Raw genomic sequence first — 15184 nt, 5'->3', positions numbered from 1 at the left:
ATTCATTATCTCATTTAATCCTAATTAGGGTCCTGAGGGAGTAGGTATTGATTTCTATCACTGTTAACACTTCACAGATGTTCAAGGTCATACACCTTGTAAGGTGTGGCTCTCAATCTACTTCTGATGTCAGAGGGTGTGCTGTTACCCACTCCATGATGCTTCTGCCATGGAACTAATGAGGATCTCATTATTTACTCTTTTTCCTAATACATAGTTTCTTCTGTTTTTATAGGTATCAATTTGAGTCCTTTCAGATGGATCATTTAAAGACTTAAATGTAAATTGCTTAAGTATACCTAACCTTGGTCTCTGACCACATTCGGCCTGTGTTTTTATTTATATTTTTAAATAGTCTGCTACTAAAATATATTGGATTATTTAATACTAAAATAATTACCACTTTTTGCTGTTTACATTATCCATGGAGAAAACATTAAGTCACAGATAAGCAAAACAAGATTAAATATTATTCATTAGGGATCCAAAGCCAAGAAGCATATGTTTTAGATTTTAGACTATAAGCAATGACTATCTAAAAAGCTATATTCATGAAAAGTACCAGAATACAATAGGCATCAGATAGACTTGGTTTCTATTGTGTTTATTAGAAAATAGATCTGGACAAAATTAAAAACAGGTTAATAAGCACATGTTATTTATCTTAGAGATTTTTAAAGTTTTTCTGTTTTTTAAATAAATGCTGGTTTTGAGCCTCTGTGGGCCATGAGGGATTCATAAATATATTGTGCATCTATTTACAATGATCTTACTGGGCTTATATATTGAGTTTAACAATTTGGTTGGCTATTAAGAGGTCATTCAAAAGGAATGAAATTGCAATTGGGATGTACCACCAGTAGGTGGATTTAGATCTCAGGTGTGTGAGTGTGTGTGTTTTACTTCTTTTTAATCTGAGGTCTTGCTCAGTGACAACAAATACATTTTGGTCTTTTACAAAACCTCAGCTCTTTTACAGCAGCTGGATGTGAATGTGGACACCTAATACGAGCAGTAAGGAAAATTAAATATAAGCTATAACTTTAGTATTTCTTATTTTCATTTTGTGTATGGATTAATTATTACTGACAGCTAGTCTAAGGCTGATCCCTTTTCTAGGCTTCATTTACTTAGTTTGAATCCTCTCTTGGAGACATAGCTTGTCTAGACTGATGAATATTTACTTGGCAAAACAATGAAGAATTAATAGCACTCACTTTGACACCACCCACGTCCACCTTTCTCCTTTCTCTGGCCACCTAGAGTTTTCCTTACTCTCAGATTTTTACAAAACATTTCTGGGTGTGAGAGAAGGAGGACTGAAAGAATTCCTGCAGTGCTCTCTTAGCTTTCTGCTCCTGGTTTTTAAGATTTTTATTCCATAAGGCAGAAGGCAGAGAAGAAGAAAAAAGAGCCTAGTCTAATTTTTATAACTGCAAAGCAAATAACTTTCAGTTTACTTTAAAATTTTTTAATACAGAAAATGACGTTTCTGTAATCAGACTTTGAGTTAGACATTAATATATAACAGTGAACCAGATACATGCCTATATTCTATTAGGAGATTCAACAAATGAGAAAATAGATAGATGATAAAAAGATAGATTATAAAGAAAAAAACATAGGGACATCCTGATGGTACAGTGGATGGGAATCTACTTGTCAGTGGAGGGGACATGGGTTTGATCCCTGGTTCGGGAAAATTCCACATGCCGAGGAGCAACTAAGCCCGTGTGTCTCAACTACTGAGCCCAAGCGCTTAGAGCCTGTGCTCTGCAACAAGAGAAGCCACCACAGTGAGAAGCCAGTGCCCTGCAATTAAGAGTAGCCCCTGCATCCCACAGCTAGAAAAACCGGTGTGCAGCAAAGAAGATCCAGCACAGTTAAGTTCCATTCAGTTCAGTTGCTCAGTCGTGTCCGACTCTTTGCGACCCCATGAACTGCAGCACGCCAAGCCTCCCTGTCCATCACCAACTCCTGGAGTTTACCCAAACCCAGGTCCATTGAGTCGGTAATGCCATCCAATCATGTCAACCTCTGTTGTCCCCTTCTCCTCCTGCCCTCAGTCTTTCCCAGCATCAGGGTCTTTTCCAATGAGTCAGCTCTTCGCATCAGGTGGCCAAAGTATTGGAGTCTCAGCTTCAACATCAGTCCTTCCAATGAACACCCAGGACTGATGGAATTTAGGATGGACTGGTTGGATCTCCTTGCAGTCCAAGGGACTCTCAAGTCTTCTCCAACACCACAGTTCAAAAGAATCAATTCTTCGGTGCTCAGCTTTCTTTATACACCAACTCTCACGTCCATACATGACCACTGGAAAAACCATAGCCTTGACTAGATGGACCTTTGTTGCCAAAGTAATGTCTCTGCTTTCTAATATGCTATCTAGGTTGGTCATAACTTTCCTTCCAAGAGGTAAGCATCTTTTAATTTCATGGCTGCAGTCACCATCTGCAGTGATTTTGGAGCCCCAAAAAATAAAGTCAGCCAGTTTCCACTGTTTCCCCATCTATTTGCCATGAAGTGATGGGACCGGATGCCATGATCTTAGTTTTCTGAATGTTGAGCTTTAAGCCAACTTTTTCACTTTCCTCTTTCACTTTCATCAAGAGGAGAAATTTCATCTTTAATTCTTCTTCACTTTCTGCCATAAGGTGGTGTCATCTGCATATCTGAGGTTATTGATATTTCTCCTGGCAATCTTGATTCCAGCTTGTGCTTCTTCCAGCCCAGCGTTTCTCATGATATACTCTGCATATAAGGTAAATAAGCAGGGTGACAATATACAGCCTTGACGTACTCCTTTTCCTATTTGGAACCAGTCTGTTGTTCCATGTCCAGTTCTAACTGTTCTTCCTGACCTGCATATAGGTTTCTCAAGAGGCAGGTCAGGTGGTCTGGTATTCCCATCTCTTTCAGAATTTTCCACAGTTTATTGTGATCCACACAGTCAAAGGCTTTGGCATAGTCAATAAATCAGAAATAGATGTTCTTCTGGAACTCTCTTGCTTTTTCCATGATCCAGTGGATGTTGGCAATTTGATCTCTGGTTCCTCTGCCTTTTCTAAAATCAGCTTGAACATCTGGAAGTTCACAGTTCATGTATTGCTGAAGCCTGGCTTGGAGAATTTTGAGCATTACTTTGCTAGTATGTGAGATGACTGCAATGGTGTGGTAGTTTGAACATTCTTTAGAACTGTCTTTCTTCAGGATAGGAATGAAAACTGACATTTTCCAGTCCTGTGGCCACTGCTGAGTTTTCCAAATTTGCTCACATATTGAGTGCAGCACTTTCAAAGCATCATCTTCCAGGATTTGGAATAGCTCAACTGGAATTCCATCACCTCCACTAGCTTTGTTCGTAGTGATGCTTCCTAAGGCCCACTTGACTTCACATTCCAGGATGTCTGGCTCTAGGTGAGTGATCACACCATCGTGATTATCTGGGTCCTGAAGATCTTTTTTGTACAGTTCTTCTATGTATTCTTGCCACCTCTTCTAATATCTTCTGCTTCCATACCATTTCTGTCCTTTATTGAGCCCATCTGTGCATGAAATGTTGCCTTGGTATCTCTAATTTTCTTGAAGAGATCTCTAGTCTTTCCCATTCTGTTGTTTTCCTCTATTTCTTTGCACTGATCACTGAGGAAGGCTTTCTGATCTCTCCTTGCTGTTCTCTGGAACTCTGCATTCAAATGGGTATATCTTTTCTTTTCTCCCCTGCCTTTAGCTTCTTTTCTTTTCTCAGCTATTTGTAAGGCCTCCTCAGACAACCATTTTTTCTTTCTGCCTTTAGTTTCTGTCCCCTTCCCCACAGGCTCTGTGCTGCCTTCTCCCCTCACCACTGCCTCACTCCCCCGTGTCCTAGTCCCTGTTTTCTCTGGGGCCCCCCTTCTGATCCTTCAACTAGTCACAGAATAGGGCCTCCATCTTCCACCAGGCACTCCACCTACAGTGGGGCCCCAGATCACATTCTGTAAAAGTGGTGCCGTTGCTGCAGAGAAAACGGAGCCCTCTTACACTGTTGGTGGGAATGTGAATTGGTACAGTCTCTATGTGTGATATGGAGGTTCCTCAGAGAACTAACAGTTTTTCTTTCTGCATTTCTTTTTCTTGGGGATGGTCTTAATTCCTGTCTCCTATACAATGTCACAAACTTCCATCCATAGTTCATCAGGCACTCTATCAGATTTAGTCCCTTAAATCTATTTCTCACTTCCACTGTACAGTCATAAGGGATTTGATTTAGGTCAAACCTGAATGGTGTAGTGGTTTTCCCCACTTTCTTCAATTTAAGTTTGAATTTGGCAATAAGGAGTTCATGATCTGAGCCACAGTCAGCTCCTGGTCTTGTTTTTGCTGACTGTATAGAACTTCTTCCATCTTTGGCTGCAAAGAATATAATCAATCTGATTTTGGTGTTGACCATCTGGTGATGTCCATATGTAGAGTCTTCTCTTGCGTTTTTGGAAGAGAGTGTTTGCTATGACCAGTGCGTTCTCTTGGCAGAACTCTATTAGCCTTTGCCCTGCTTCATTCCATATTCCAAGGCCAAATTTGCCTGTTACTCCAGGTATTTCTTGACATCCTACTTTTGCATTCCAGTTCCCTATAATGAAAATGACATCGTTTTGGGTTGTTAGTTGTAGAAGGTCTTGTAGGTCTTCATAGAACCATTCAACTTCAGCTTCTTCAGCCTTACTGGTCAGGGCATAGACTTGGATTACCATAATATTGAATGCTTTGCCTTGGAAACAAACAGAGGTCATTCTGTCGTTTTTGAGATTGCATCTAAGTACTGCATTTCGGACTCTTTTGTTGACCATGATGGCTACTCCATTTCTTCTAAGGGATTCCTGCCCACAATAGTAGATATAATGGTCATCTGAGTTAAATTCACACATTCCAGTCCATTTTAGTTCGCTGATTCCTAGAATGTTGACGTTCACTCTTGCCATCTCCTGTTTGACCACTTCCAATTTGCCTTGATTCATGGACCTAAGATTCCAGGTTCCTATGCAATATTGCTCTTTACAGCCTCGGACCTTGCTTCTATCACCAGTTCCACATCTGGGACTGGGTGTTGTTTTTGCTTTGGCTCCTTCCCTTCATTTTTTCTGGAGCTATTTCTCCACTGATCTCCAGTAGCATATTGGGCACCTACCAACCTGGGGAGTTCATCTTTCAGTTTCCTATCTTTTTGCCTTTTCATACTATTCATGGGGTTCTCTAGGCAAGAATACTGAAGTGGTTTGCCATTCCCTTTTCCAGTGGATCACATTCTGTCAGACCTCTCCATCATGACCCGTCTGTCTTGGGTGGCCCCACAGGGCATGGCTTAGTTTCCTTGAGTTAGACAAGGCTGTGGTCCATGTGATCAGATTGGCTAGTTGTCTGTGATTGTGGTTTCAGTCTGTCTGCCCCCTGATGCCCTCTCTCAGCCCCTACCATCTTACTTGGGTTTCTCTTACCTTGGACGTGGGGTATCTCTTCACAGCTGCTCCAGGGAAGCGCAGCTGCAGATCCTTACTTTGGACGTGGGGTAGCTCCTCTCGGCTGCTCCTGCGCCATCACAGCCACTGCTCCTGCACTATCGCAGCTGCTGCTCCTGCACAGCCAAAAATAAATAAATAAATAATTATTTTTTTTAAATGGCCATACGACCAGCAATCCCACTGCTTGGCATACACACTGAGGAAATCAGAACTGAAAGAGACACATGTACCCCAGTGTTTATTGCAGCATTGTTTACAATAGATAAGACATGGAAACAACCTAGATGTCCATCGGCAGATGAATGGATAAGGAAGTCGTGGTACATATACATAATGGAGTATTACTCAACTATAAAAAAGAATGCTGTTGAGTCAGCTCAAATGAGGTGGATGAAACTGTAGCCTATTATACAGAATGAAGTAAGTCAGAAAGAAAAACACCAATACAGTACATTAATGCATATATATGGAATTTAGAAAGATGGTAATAATGATCCTATATGCAAGACAGCAAAAGAGACACAGATGTAAAGAAAGACTTTTGGATTCTGGGAGAAGGAGAGGGTGGGATGATTTGAGAGAATAGCATTGAAACGTATATAACAGTATGTAAAGTAGATGACCAGGGCAAGTTCAGTGCATGAAGCAGAGCAGTGCTCTTTGACAACCCAGAGGGATGGGGTGGGGAGAGAGGTGGGAGGGGGTTCAGGATGGGGAGACACATGTGTACCCATGGGTGATTCATGTCGATGTATGGCAAAAACCACCACAATACTGTAAAGTAATTAGCCTCCAATTAAATTAATTGAAAAAACTCTAGACTTGAATTACATTTAAAAAGAAGGAACTAAACATAGACAAGTTATTAAACAATAATTTGGAGAAACCCAATTTTCCCACCTCCACCACTTTTGAAATGTTTAAACCTAGAGGAAAATTGAAAGAGTAGTTCAGTGACTTCCTTATACCCTTCACCTATATTCACCAATCACCAGTTATCATTTTTCCATTTTTGCTTTACTTTTCCAAGTAAAGATGCTTTTATTTTTCTGCACCATTTGAAAGCAAGTTGGAGATATCATAAAACTTCATCTCTGCATACTGCAGCTTGCATCTTCTGAATATGAGGGCGTCCTTCCACATAACCACAATGTTATTACAACACTTTGCAGTAATAATACCTCTCATTAATAGTGATGCCATCTAATACCTGGTACAAATTCAAATTTTCTCAGTGGTCTCCAAATGCCTTTAATAATTGCTAACCCTCCCATCCCCCATGCTCCCTAATCCAAAATTCAATCGAGGATCACAATTCACATTTACTTATGTCTCTTGAATCCTTTTTAATGTGAAACAGCCTTTCTATTTTTTGTTTTTATTTTTAATGACACATTTTTCAGTGCAAGCAAGATATCTTCTGGAATGATCTACATTCTGAATTTACTTGACCATTTCTTCCTGGAGTCCTGAGCTCAATTCAGCAGCACTCATATTTCCTGTAAATTAGAAGTTACTGTAGGCTTGACCAGATTCAGATTAAACAATTTTGACAAGAATACTAATAAGTGACCTGTACTTCACACTGCATTGCAGCAGAATATAAACATAGGTGTTTTTTTTTCACTCTTTGTGATGGTAAATCTGAGTAACTGATTAAGGTGGTGATCACCTGCTCAACAGGGTTAATTTTTTCTTTCTTTTTATAAATCCAAGTGAATAGTCTGTTCCCTAAAACCTTTCATCTATTTGGCATCCAGTAGTGTTCCTGTCCAATTATTATTACGTTGGAGTTTCAAAATGGTGATTTTTCTTCCATTATTCCTATTATTAATATCAATGGACAATACTCTATTTTTTAAAAAATTATCTGTCATTGAACTCCTTTTTTTCCTCTTCTACATTCTTTCTCTTTTTTCTGGAAATTATTTTCTATCAGTTCCTAGAGAGATATTTCTTACCTTTTCACAGATTTCTAACTTAATTTATATCCAAACTCAGATTAATATTCATTTTGAAGGAAGTTAGTACAATCATCTAATAAAGTAGAACATCTCTATTCCATTTTCCTTCCCAGTGATTTAAAAGTCTACATGGATAAATCCTCCAACATATAGCTTCTGTGTGCCTCAAATTTTCACTCCTAATACCCATTTCTCCCACTGCCTCAGCCATCCACTCCTACAGCCACATTCTGTATCAGAAACTTTCTTACCTGTAAAACCTTTATTTCAAGTCTCAGACTCTGCAACCACCACCCCCTTCATTTCTAAGTCATCTGTTCAGGTACTGCCATCGTTCTAAAATTTTTGAATTGTTCCAACCTCAAACTGATTGATAACCCTAGCCCCAGAACTTTCTCCCCTTCCAACTGTCCCCTCTTCTGCATAATATCTCTGCTTATCCAATCCAGCTTCCATCCTGTAATCACTTCCTTGAGTATACTCTCAACTCCTTTATACGTCTCTCCTCCAAGTGTCGTAGGAAGCAAAACTCAAATCGTTTCTTTACTTCACACATGCACCTGAGCAGCTATCTGTGACCTGGGAAAATCACAAAACAGCTGAATGGTTTCTCTTGAATGAATGTCAAAGCTCAGATGTGGTACTCAAAATGTCAAGCAACCCTCAATTTCTTTGGTAGATTAGCTTTTCTCTTTCTTGAGTTAGTAATTTTATAGCTTCTCCTTTTCCTCAAACTTCCCACAATCCTTTATCTATTCACACTTTGGTCTGTAGGTCTTGTCTTATAATTCACTGAGAAAATGGAAACAACTAGATATAAGCCCCCTCACACTTCCCCTCCCAAAGTTACACCTCTCACTGTAGCTGCATCCACCGTCCCCTATTTCTACTGTTAAAGTGGAGAAGGAGTCCTCCAACTGTGCTTAGGACTTCACTTTTTCTATTATCCCTTCTCTCTTCTGCGTCATCAAACTCTTTCCCTACTGATTCATTTTCATTAGCACAAAGATCTTCTAACTGTATCTCCCATTTAAAAGACAACACTCCCTTGATCTCACATTTTTAACCACCACATCATTTCTCTGGATTCCACTGATGGCTTAAAACATGTCCAAAGATTTGACATTCTTCCCCCACAGGCAACGTTAATGCATTGCTCCTTAACAACTTATTGACCATAGACATATTCATACGTCTTTTGTTATGCACAATATTGACCAGAAGATGTTTTGATATTCACTTACATAAGAAATCGCCAGCCACAGGTGTTAGTTTCTACAAAAATGCCCCTGTCGATAATGTGTTAAGAGTGGGTTGGATTTAGTGACTGATGTCTAACAAACAGAATAATGCAGAAGTGACAACATGTGACTTTTGAGACTTGGTCATAAAAGGCGTCAAGGTTTCCTCCTTGCTCCCTCATTCAGGCCACTCACTGGGGAAAGTTGGGTGCCTTATCCTGAAGACATTTCTCAGACAGCCCTTGGGAAGGTCCACATTGCAAGGAGCTTAGGTCCCATGACGACAGACGTGCAATTGAAATGCCTTCAGATTACCGCAACCTCATGACCGACCATGAACCAGAAGCACTTCACTAAGCTGCTTCCACTTTCTGACCAATAACAATGCTCAGATCATGAATTTTAAGCTTCCTTGTTTGGGGATAGTTTAGTGCATCATAATACATAACTAACACACCCATCATAAGTAAAGTCTTTGAGATCCACACTGTCTCTTCTTTCTCATTACCCATGCACTTGTCAACCAACTACAGTCTGGTCTTTGTTCATGTCAAGGTCATCAGAGATCTTTGTGTTGCCAAATCCAATTACCTCTATCTCTGCTCTGATCTTACCTGACTTCTAAGCAGCATTTAGCATGCTCTCTTCTTTCCTTCTCAAAACACTCTTCCGCCTTGGCTTTCTCAACACTATTCTCATTATCTCCTGTTTTCCCCTCCTTTGCTGGTTTGCACACCTCATCCAAATATTAATAGAAATGTAATGGCTCTTTAGGGCCAAAATTGGGTGCTCTTTCCTCTCTCCCATCCATTCCAATGGCTTTATGTACTCCCTGTATACTGATTACTCCAAAATTAACATCGCCAGCTCAGACCTTTGCAGTCATCTTTCATATCATGTTTGTCCTTAACTATCAGAAAGTCTACCCGACTCTATCTCCAAGTGACGTCTTTTTGGATCCGTTCTCCTCTCTCTGCTGCAGTCTCTATTATTACTTCTTACCCAAAACAGTTTTGCGGGTGGACTTCTGTCTACCAGTTTTTCCCCTCTCCAATCTATTTCCTACTCAGTAGCAAAGTACTCAGATCACATCATCTCCTGCAAGACCTTACTGTGTTACTGATCTCTCCACTAAGACCTGCAAGATGCTGTGTGATCTGGGTTCCGCTTCTCTCTCCAACTTCATCCAGCAATGGCTTGGGCCACACTGTAACTGCAGGTCCTGGCAAACACCAAGATATTTCCCTCAACGGAAATTCCCCTCCTCCCACTCTTTACAACCTAGTTTCTTCTCTTACTTCAGGTCTCCGTTTTATTGTCACCTCTTTAGAGAGGCTTTTCCACTTCTGGGAGACAGCAAGGGGCTCCACCAGAAGCATGTCTCTGATTCACAAACTAAATGGTCCAGAGCCATATCCCCTCTATCTGGCCCTTACACGCCAAGAGACAATATTCCTCTGCTGTAGTCATCCCAGAACTAGGTGCCAGGAAACTAGCAACTACCTCATAGCCTCAAACCTGCCAAAATTATTCAAACTAGCCAATCCTAAGTAGTTCAGCCTAGCCTGCACACTGGCAACCCACTCCAGTATTCTTGCCTGGAGAATCCCATGGACAGAGGAGCCTGGTGGGCTACCGTCCATAGTATCACAAAGAGTCGGACACGACTGAAACCCCCAATAAAGGGAGCAGCTTCAACCCTCCTGTCCTGTTTTCTGCCTCCCAATCACCCAGGCGTCTTTCCCACATGGCTCTGTACCATGCCTGTCTTTCTGTCTCTAAGTTTTGTGAGTATAAAAGACTATTATTTCCTGAGCCTCTCTGTCTCCTCTCATGGCTATACATGACTGATTATTTCATAAAAGAACATGAAACAACTTACTTTTTTTACTTTGTCTTTTTCTGTTTTTTGGCTTCACCTTCCCTCCTGCTTCTTTCCTTTTTTTCTATCCTCCCTGCCTTCCTTCCTTTAAATATATTTCCCCTCTAGGATGTAAGCCCCTTGAAGGCAAGGGCATCTTGCTCACACCAAGTCTTCAGTGCTGGGCAAGTAGTTGTCAGTGCTCACCAAACAGTGCTGAGTGTGAACACCAAGCAACATTCCTTCCTTTCCTTCCCAGTCTCCCATGGACTCACACACGCCATTCCAGAGAACAATTCAAACTCAGTGGCCATGAACCTGTCTGGAGAGTCATCGCCACACAGTGATCCACGGGGTTTGTCTTTCTTTGAAACAAACATGCAGGGTGTCGACTAAGTGAAGAAATGTGAAGCAACAGCAGCAGCAGAATCTCCGCACCACATGTGTGTGTGTGTGTGTGTGTGTGTGTGGTGTATTTATGCATTTTCTTCTGAAATATGGGTCACTGTTTTCACAGGAGTCTCTATTAAAAATCAAAGTTATATTAAAAGGTATGTTGAGGGCTTCCCTGGTGGTTCAGTGGTAAAGAGTCTGGCTGCAAAGGCAGGAGAAACAGGCTTGATCCCTGCTCTGGGAAGGTCCCAAGTGCCCTGGAGCAATTAAGCACTGTGCTCCCGAGCCTGGGAACCACATCTACTGAGCCCATGCATCACAACTGACGAAGCCCGAGTGCCCCAGCACTTGTGATCTGCAACAAAAGAAGCCACTGCATTGAGAAGCCTGAGCACCACAACCAGACAGACAGTAGCCCTTGCCCATTGCAACCAGAGAAAAGCTCATGTAGCAATGAAAACCCAGCACAACCACAAATAATAAATAAAATATTTTTAAAGAAGGTTGAAAAGTCTCCTTGCCATCCTATCTGTCCCACTTAGGGGAAACCAGTTTGTTAGTTTCTTGTGTATCTTTCCAATATTTTTATAGAAATACAGGGAGATATTGGAGAAGGCAATGGCACCCCACTCCAGTACTCTTGCCTGGAAAACCCCATGGACAGAGGAGCCTCGTAGGCTGAAGTCCATGGGGTCGCGAAGAGTCAGAAACAACTGAGCGACTTCACTTTCACTTTTTACTTTCATGCATTGGAGAAGGAAATGGCACCCCAATCCAGTGTTCTTGCCTGGAGAATCCCAGGGATGAGGGAACCTGGTGGGCTGCTGTCTATGGGGTCGCACAGAGTCGGACACGACTGAAGCGACTTAGCAGCAGCAGCAGGCAGATAGAAATACGTATTCCTCCTCTGTGTGAACTCTTTTCAAATTAATCTTCTGAAGAAGTAACTGTCTTATCAATGCAATTCCAGATGTTCCAATGTTCCGTTAGTAGCCCTTCCTCCACAGCTTTAATAAAACTCAGCATAACTGAGGAAGGGCACAGGAAGGGCTCACACTGCCACTCTCTAGCTGTGTGGCCAAGAGCAAGTTACACAGTTAATCTGTGCCTTGGCTTTCTGACCTATAAAACTGGGATGTGAACTACCTCAGAGAAGTACCAGTAATCAAAAGTTAACATAGGCAAAGTTCTAAGGACAATGCAAGGTACATAGTAGGTGCTGCATAAATGGCAACTTTATTATTCCACTATAATTATGTATTCAAACAGTATTTATGTATCCCATAAGTCAGAAACTTCCTTTACTTAATATCTCCACTTCTGTGTTCTCTCAAACACAGAAGTTTCTATTGAGTTTACTTAAACTCAATAGAAATAGTCTTTTTTTTTTTTTCCTTGTGGAAAATAAAAACAGATCTTGAAGACGCTCCTTGGCTTTGCCCAAACTCTTTAAGTCTTTCCCACCTCGTGCTCCCCTTCTTTCAACCTGATTTTTATCATGAGTGTGGGAGGGTGCAGATTATTTGCCTGGCAGGATCTAAAGATCCAGAAGAAAGAAGGATCTAGGAGTCTTTTGAAAGTCTAACCTTCCAAAGAAGCTATGCTTCCCTTCTCCCCGTCTCTCCTCCGTTCTGCTCATCTTGTTACCTATTCTATTTATTTCTTTCCCTTCACTTCTCCTGACTTTATCTCAAATGTTGGGGGCAGATGCTGACATTCACAAATCCTCCCAGTCCACAAACAGAATCCACCGTCCCCCTCCCCGCGCCCCGCCTCCACCCTGTGTGTGGGATCAATTCTGCGTCTCTTAGAACACCTTACCTTCCACAAACTGCAAAGTTTCTGGGTCTGAACTACAGCTCCCCGCGCTCTCTGCCCCTCCAGTTTCCCCTTCAGGACACTTGAGGAGCTGAGGTAGAATTCCGCAGCTTTTGGCAGCAAACCTCCTCCTCTATCGTCCCACCCACCCGTGGGATCTCGCCAAAGCTGCCAAGGGAACCCAGGGGTATGGTCCTGTCTCTGTATTTTGAGCCCTGAAGAATAAAGGAATCCGCGAGTAAAGGTTTCCTTGAAAGCAGGTGAATGTGGCCTTGAACCCGGAGCAGCGCTGCGGCGAAGGGTGGGACGCAGCGACCTTAGCCCAGAGCCTTGGCAGCGCCCCTGCCCGGGAGCAGGAAGGGCGGGGTGAGCACCACTGGGGGAGGGACCAGCGCTGCCCGCAGCCCCTCCCGAGTACTCTGCGCGCCCTGGGCGCCCTGGAACCCGGAGACCATGGGGAAGCTGATGGCACTTATCCTGCTGGGCGCCGGCCTGGCCCTAGTCGGGGAGAGATTTTTGACACTTCGGTGAGTTGGCATCTTGAGCGTCCTGGGCTTTTTCTCTTCTTCCAAGTTAGGTTAAGGGCTTCCGGGCCGCCTTCATAGCGGGTAAGAATGAGCTGTTGGGGACCCTGTCTTCTCAATCGCACCTAACAAACTATCCCTTGAGAAGCTCTGATGTGGAAAGTGAGCTGATTTCTTGCCTTTCCTAAGATCGTGAGGCAGAAATGCCCCGGTTTATTTTCTGAAAGTTATGCAACTGCCCCCCTTCCCCCTTCCCTCAGCATTCCACCCACCCTTGAACATTGGCATTGTCCCGGTATCTGACCTGACCTTTTGAAGTGGAAGATCTGGTGGTGATAGCAATTCCAGAAATATCCCAGGAGAATACTGGGCTAGTAAGAAGAAATGTTTGTTAGATGATGACATGTGTTCCCGAATAGATGTTAGCTTCTACTTGCTTTCAGTCCTCTTTGGGTTGTTTTTATTTATTTCTCTAAATAGAAGTTGGTCTTCTCAGAGGTTCACATCTATTGGCAGAATCTGTTGAGGAGCATGGTGCCTTTTGATAATACATTCTAGTTCAGCTTGAGTTTACTGTTACATTTGCTCCCAGTGCATGCAAGTGAGAAAATCATAAAAAATAATGAAAATTATAAAGCCAATCTAAAGAGTATTTTTTTAAAGTCACAGTGAGATAAGTATAGAATCTTCCTGAATACAATTTAATAAAAATGTAAAATTATTCCTTGTGTTTAGAAGAATGTTTCACTGTGGAATCAAAAACACTATTCAAAAATAATTTGGCCAATTGTTTAAACTATGGTCAGTTTAATGAACTCATGAACTTGCAAAGTAAATGAACATAAAATTTTAAAAATAATAAAGCAAAAGCTACAGAGTTTAGCTATTAGGAGACCCTGTTGAATTTGGGGAAGGCAGTTGGGGACAAGGATCAAAAGGCAAGACTGTAAGGGATTAAGGGAACCAAAGTGCAGATTTGTAATAGATGATGCTTTGTCACATTCGATAATAGTATTTTGTGCATTTAAATTAATAATACTTATATACTATTAAATTAAAAAATATAGGCACATTACCCAGTGTGTCCACATTATATAAGTAAATGTAAATAAAAGGAGATGGCTACTTATTTGTGATATCATCCATAAATGATGAGAAAGAGAGTTAATGAATTTGAAGGTGGTTAAAGACTGGTTAGACATTGATTTTGGATGTTGTGCATTGATCTCCAGTGTTTTTATCTTCCACAGAGAAAGAATGAATGCATATCGAGAAGTGGAGTCAGTAGAATCCCAGAACTGCCACCTTATTGAGGGAATTGGTATGTATATGACAGTACAATTTCCTGGTCACCATCCCCCTGACTGAAGCTGCTAATTTAATCCACTGCTACTCCTCAAACCCTCCTACTGAGGCTTCAGCCTCATCAGTTTTACCCAAGCTATCTGATTCCACGTCTCCAAGGGGTGTCCTAAATGTCAAAATCTATGGCTTTTTCTCGGTCCTCTTACTGACATCTCTCCATCATTTGAAATATGTTGTTGACTACTCTTTGGTTGGTCCCTTGCTGGACTCTGCTCCTGTCCACTCTGACATTTCATTTCCTTCTCTTTTTCTGTTGCCTTACTTCTTTTTTTTTCTTCTCCCCTCTCCTTGATGATACTCCTAGCTTCCAGTGTCACTGCCCTCAAAATTTATCAGCTAGTACTAAAAGAAATGTGACTTAGCCCTTATTCTCAAGAACCTCCCAATCAATTGAGGGTTTTTTTCTTAATTAATCGAAAATCCATAGTTGGATCCCTGATCTCTCAAACTGCAGGCCTTTTTTTCTGCTTGAAATCTTCTTTGCCTTTCTGTCATTTCCTCTCTCACACCCCACCCATAA

At 41.6% G+C, this 15184-nt stretch overlaps 1 protein-coding gene and 1 long non-coding RNA gene across 2 annotated transcripts in view; one reads left to right on the top strand and one right to left on the bottom strand.

Annotated features, from left to right (window-relative positions):
- The window catches only part of LOC132345067 (uncharacterized), a 36555-nt gene extending 23371 nt beyond the window's left edge, over window positions 1-13184 (bottom strand). Inside the window, exons 1-2 of the long non-coding RNA XR_009494168.1 lie at window positions 12779-13184; window positions 5475-5611 (exon numbers count right to left, since the gene is read on the bottom strand). This is a non-coding gene — a long non-coding RNA (uncharacterized lncRNA). The remainder of the gene's footprint in view (window positions 1-5474; window positions 5612-12778) is intronic.
- Window positions 13185-13219: 35 nt separating this feature from the next.
- PON3 (paraoxonase 3) overlaps window positions 13220-15184 on the top strand; it is a 37516-nt gene continuing 35551 nt past the window's right edge. The window contains exons 1-2 of the mRNA NM_001075479.1: window positions 13220-13302; window positions 14550-14620. Of these exons, the coding sequence (NP_001068947.1) occupies window positions 13229-13302; window positions 14550-14620 (145 nt within the window). The 5' untranslated portion in view covers window positions 13220-13228. The remainder of the gene's footprint in view (window positions 13303-14549; window positions 14621-15184) is intronic.

The sequence above is a fragment of the Bos taurus genome, chromosome 4 (genome assembly GCF_002263795.3).
Source record: "Bos taurus isolate L1 Dominette 01449 registration number 42190680 breed Hereford chromosome 4, ARS-UCD2.0, whole genome shotgun sequence".
NCBI classification, from domain to species: Eukaryota; Metazoa; Chordata; class Mammalia; order Artiodactyla; family Bovidae; genus Bos; species Bos taurus.
This window is presented reverse-complemented; position numbering and strand designations above follow the sequence as displayed.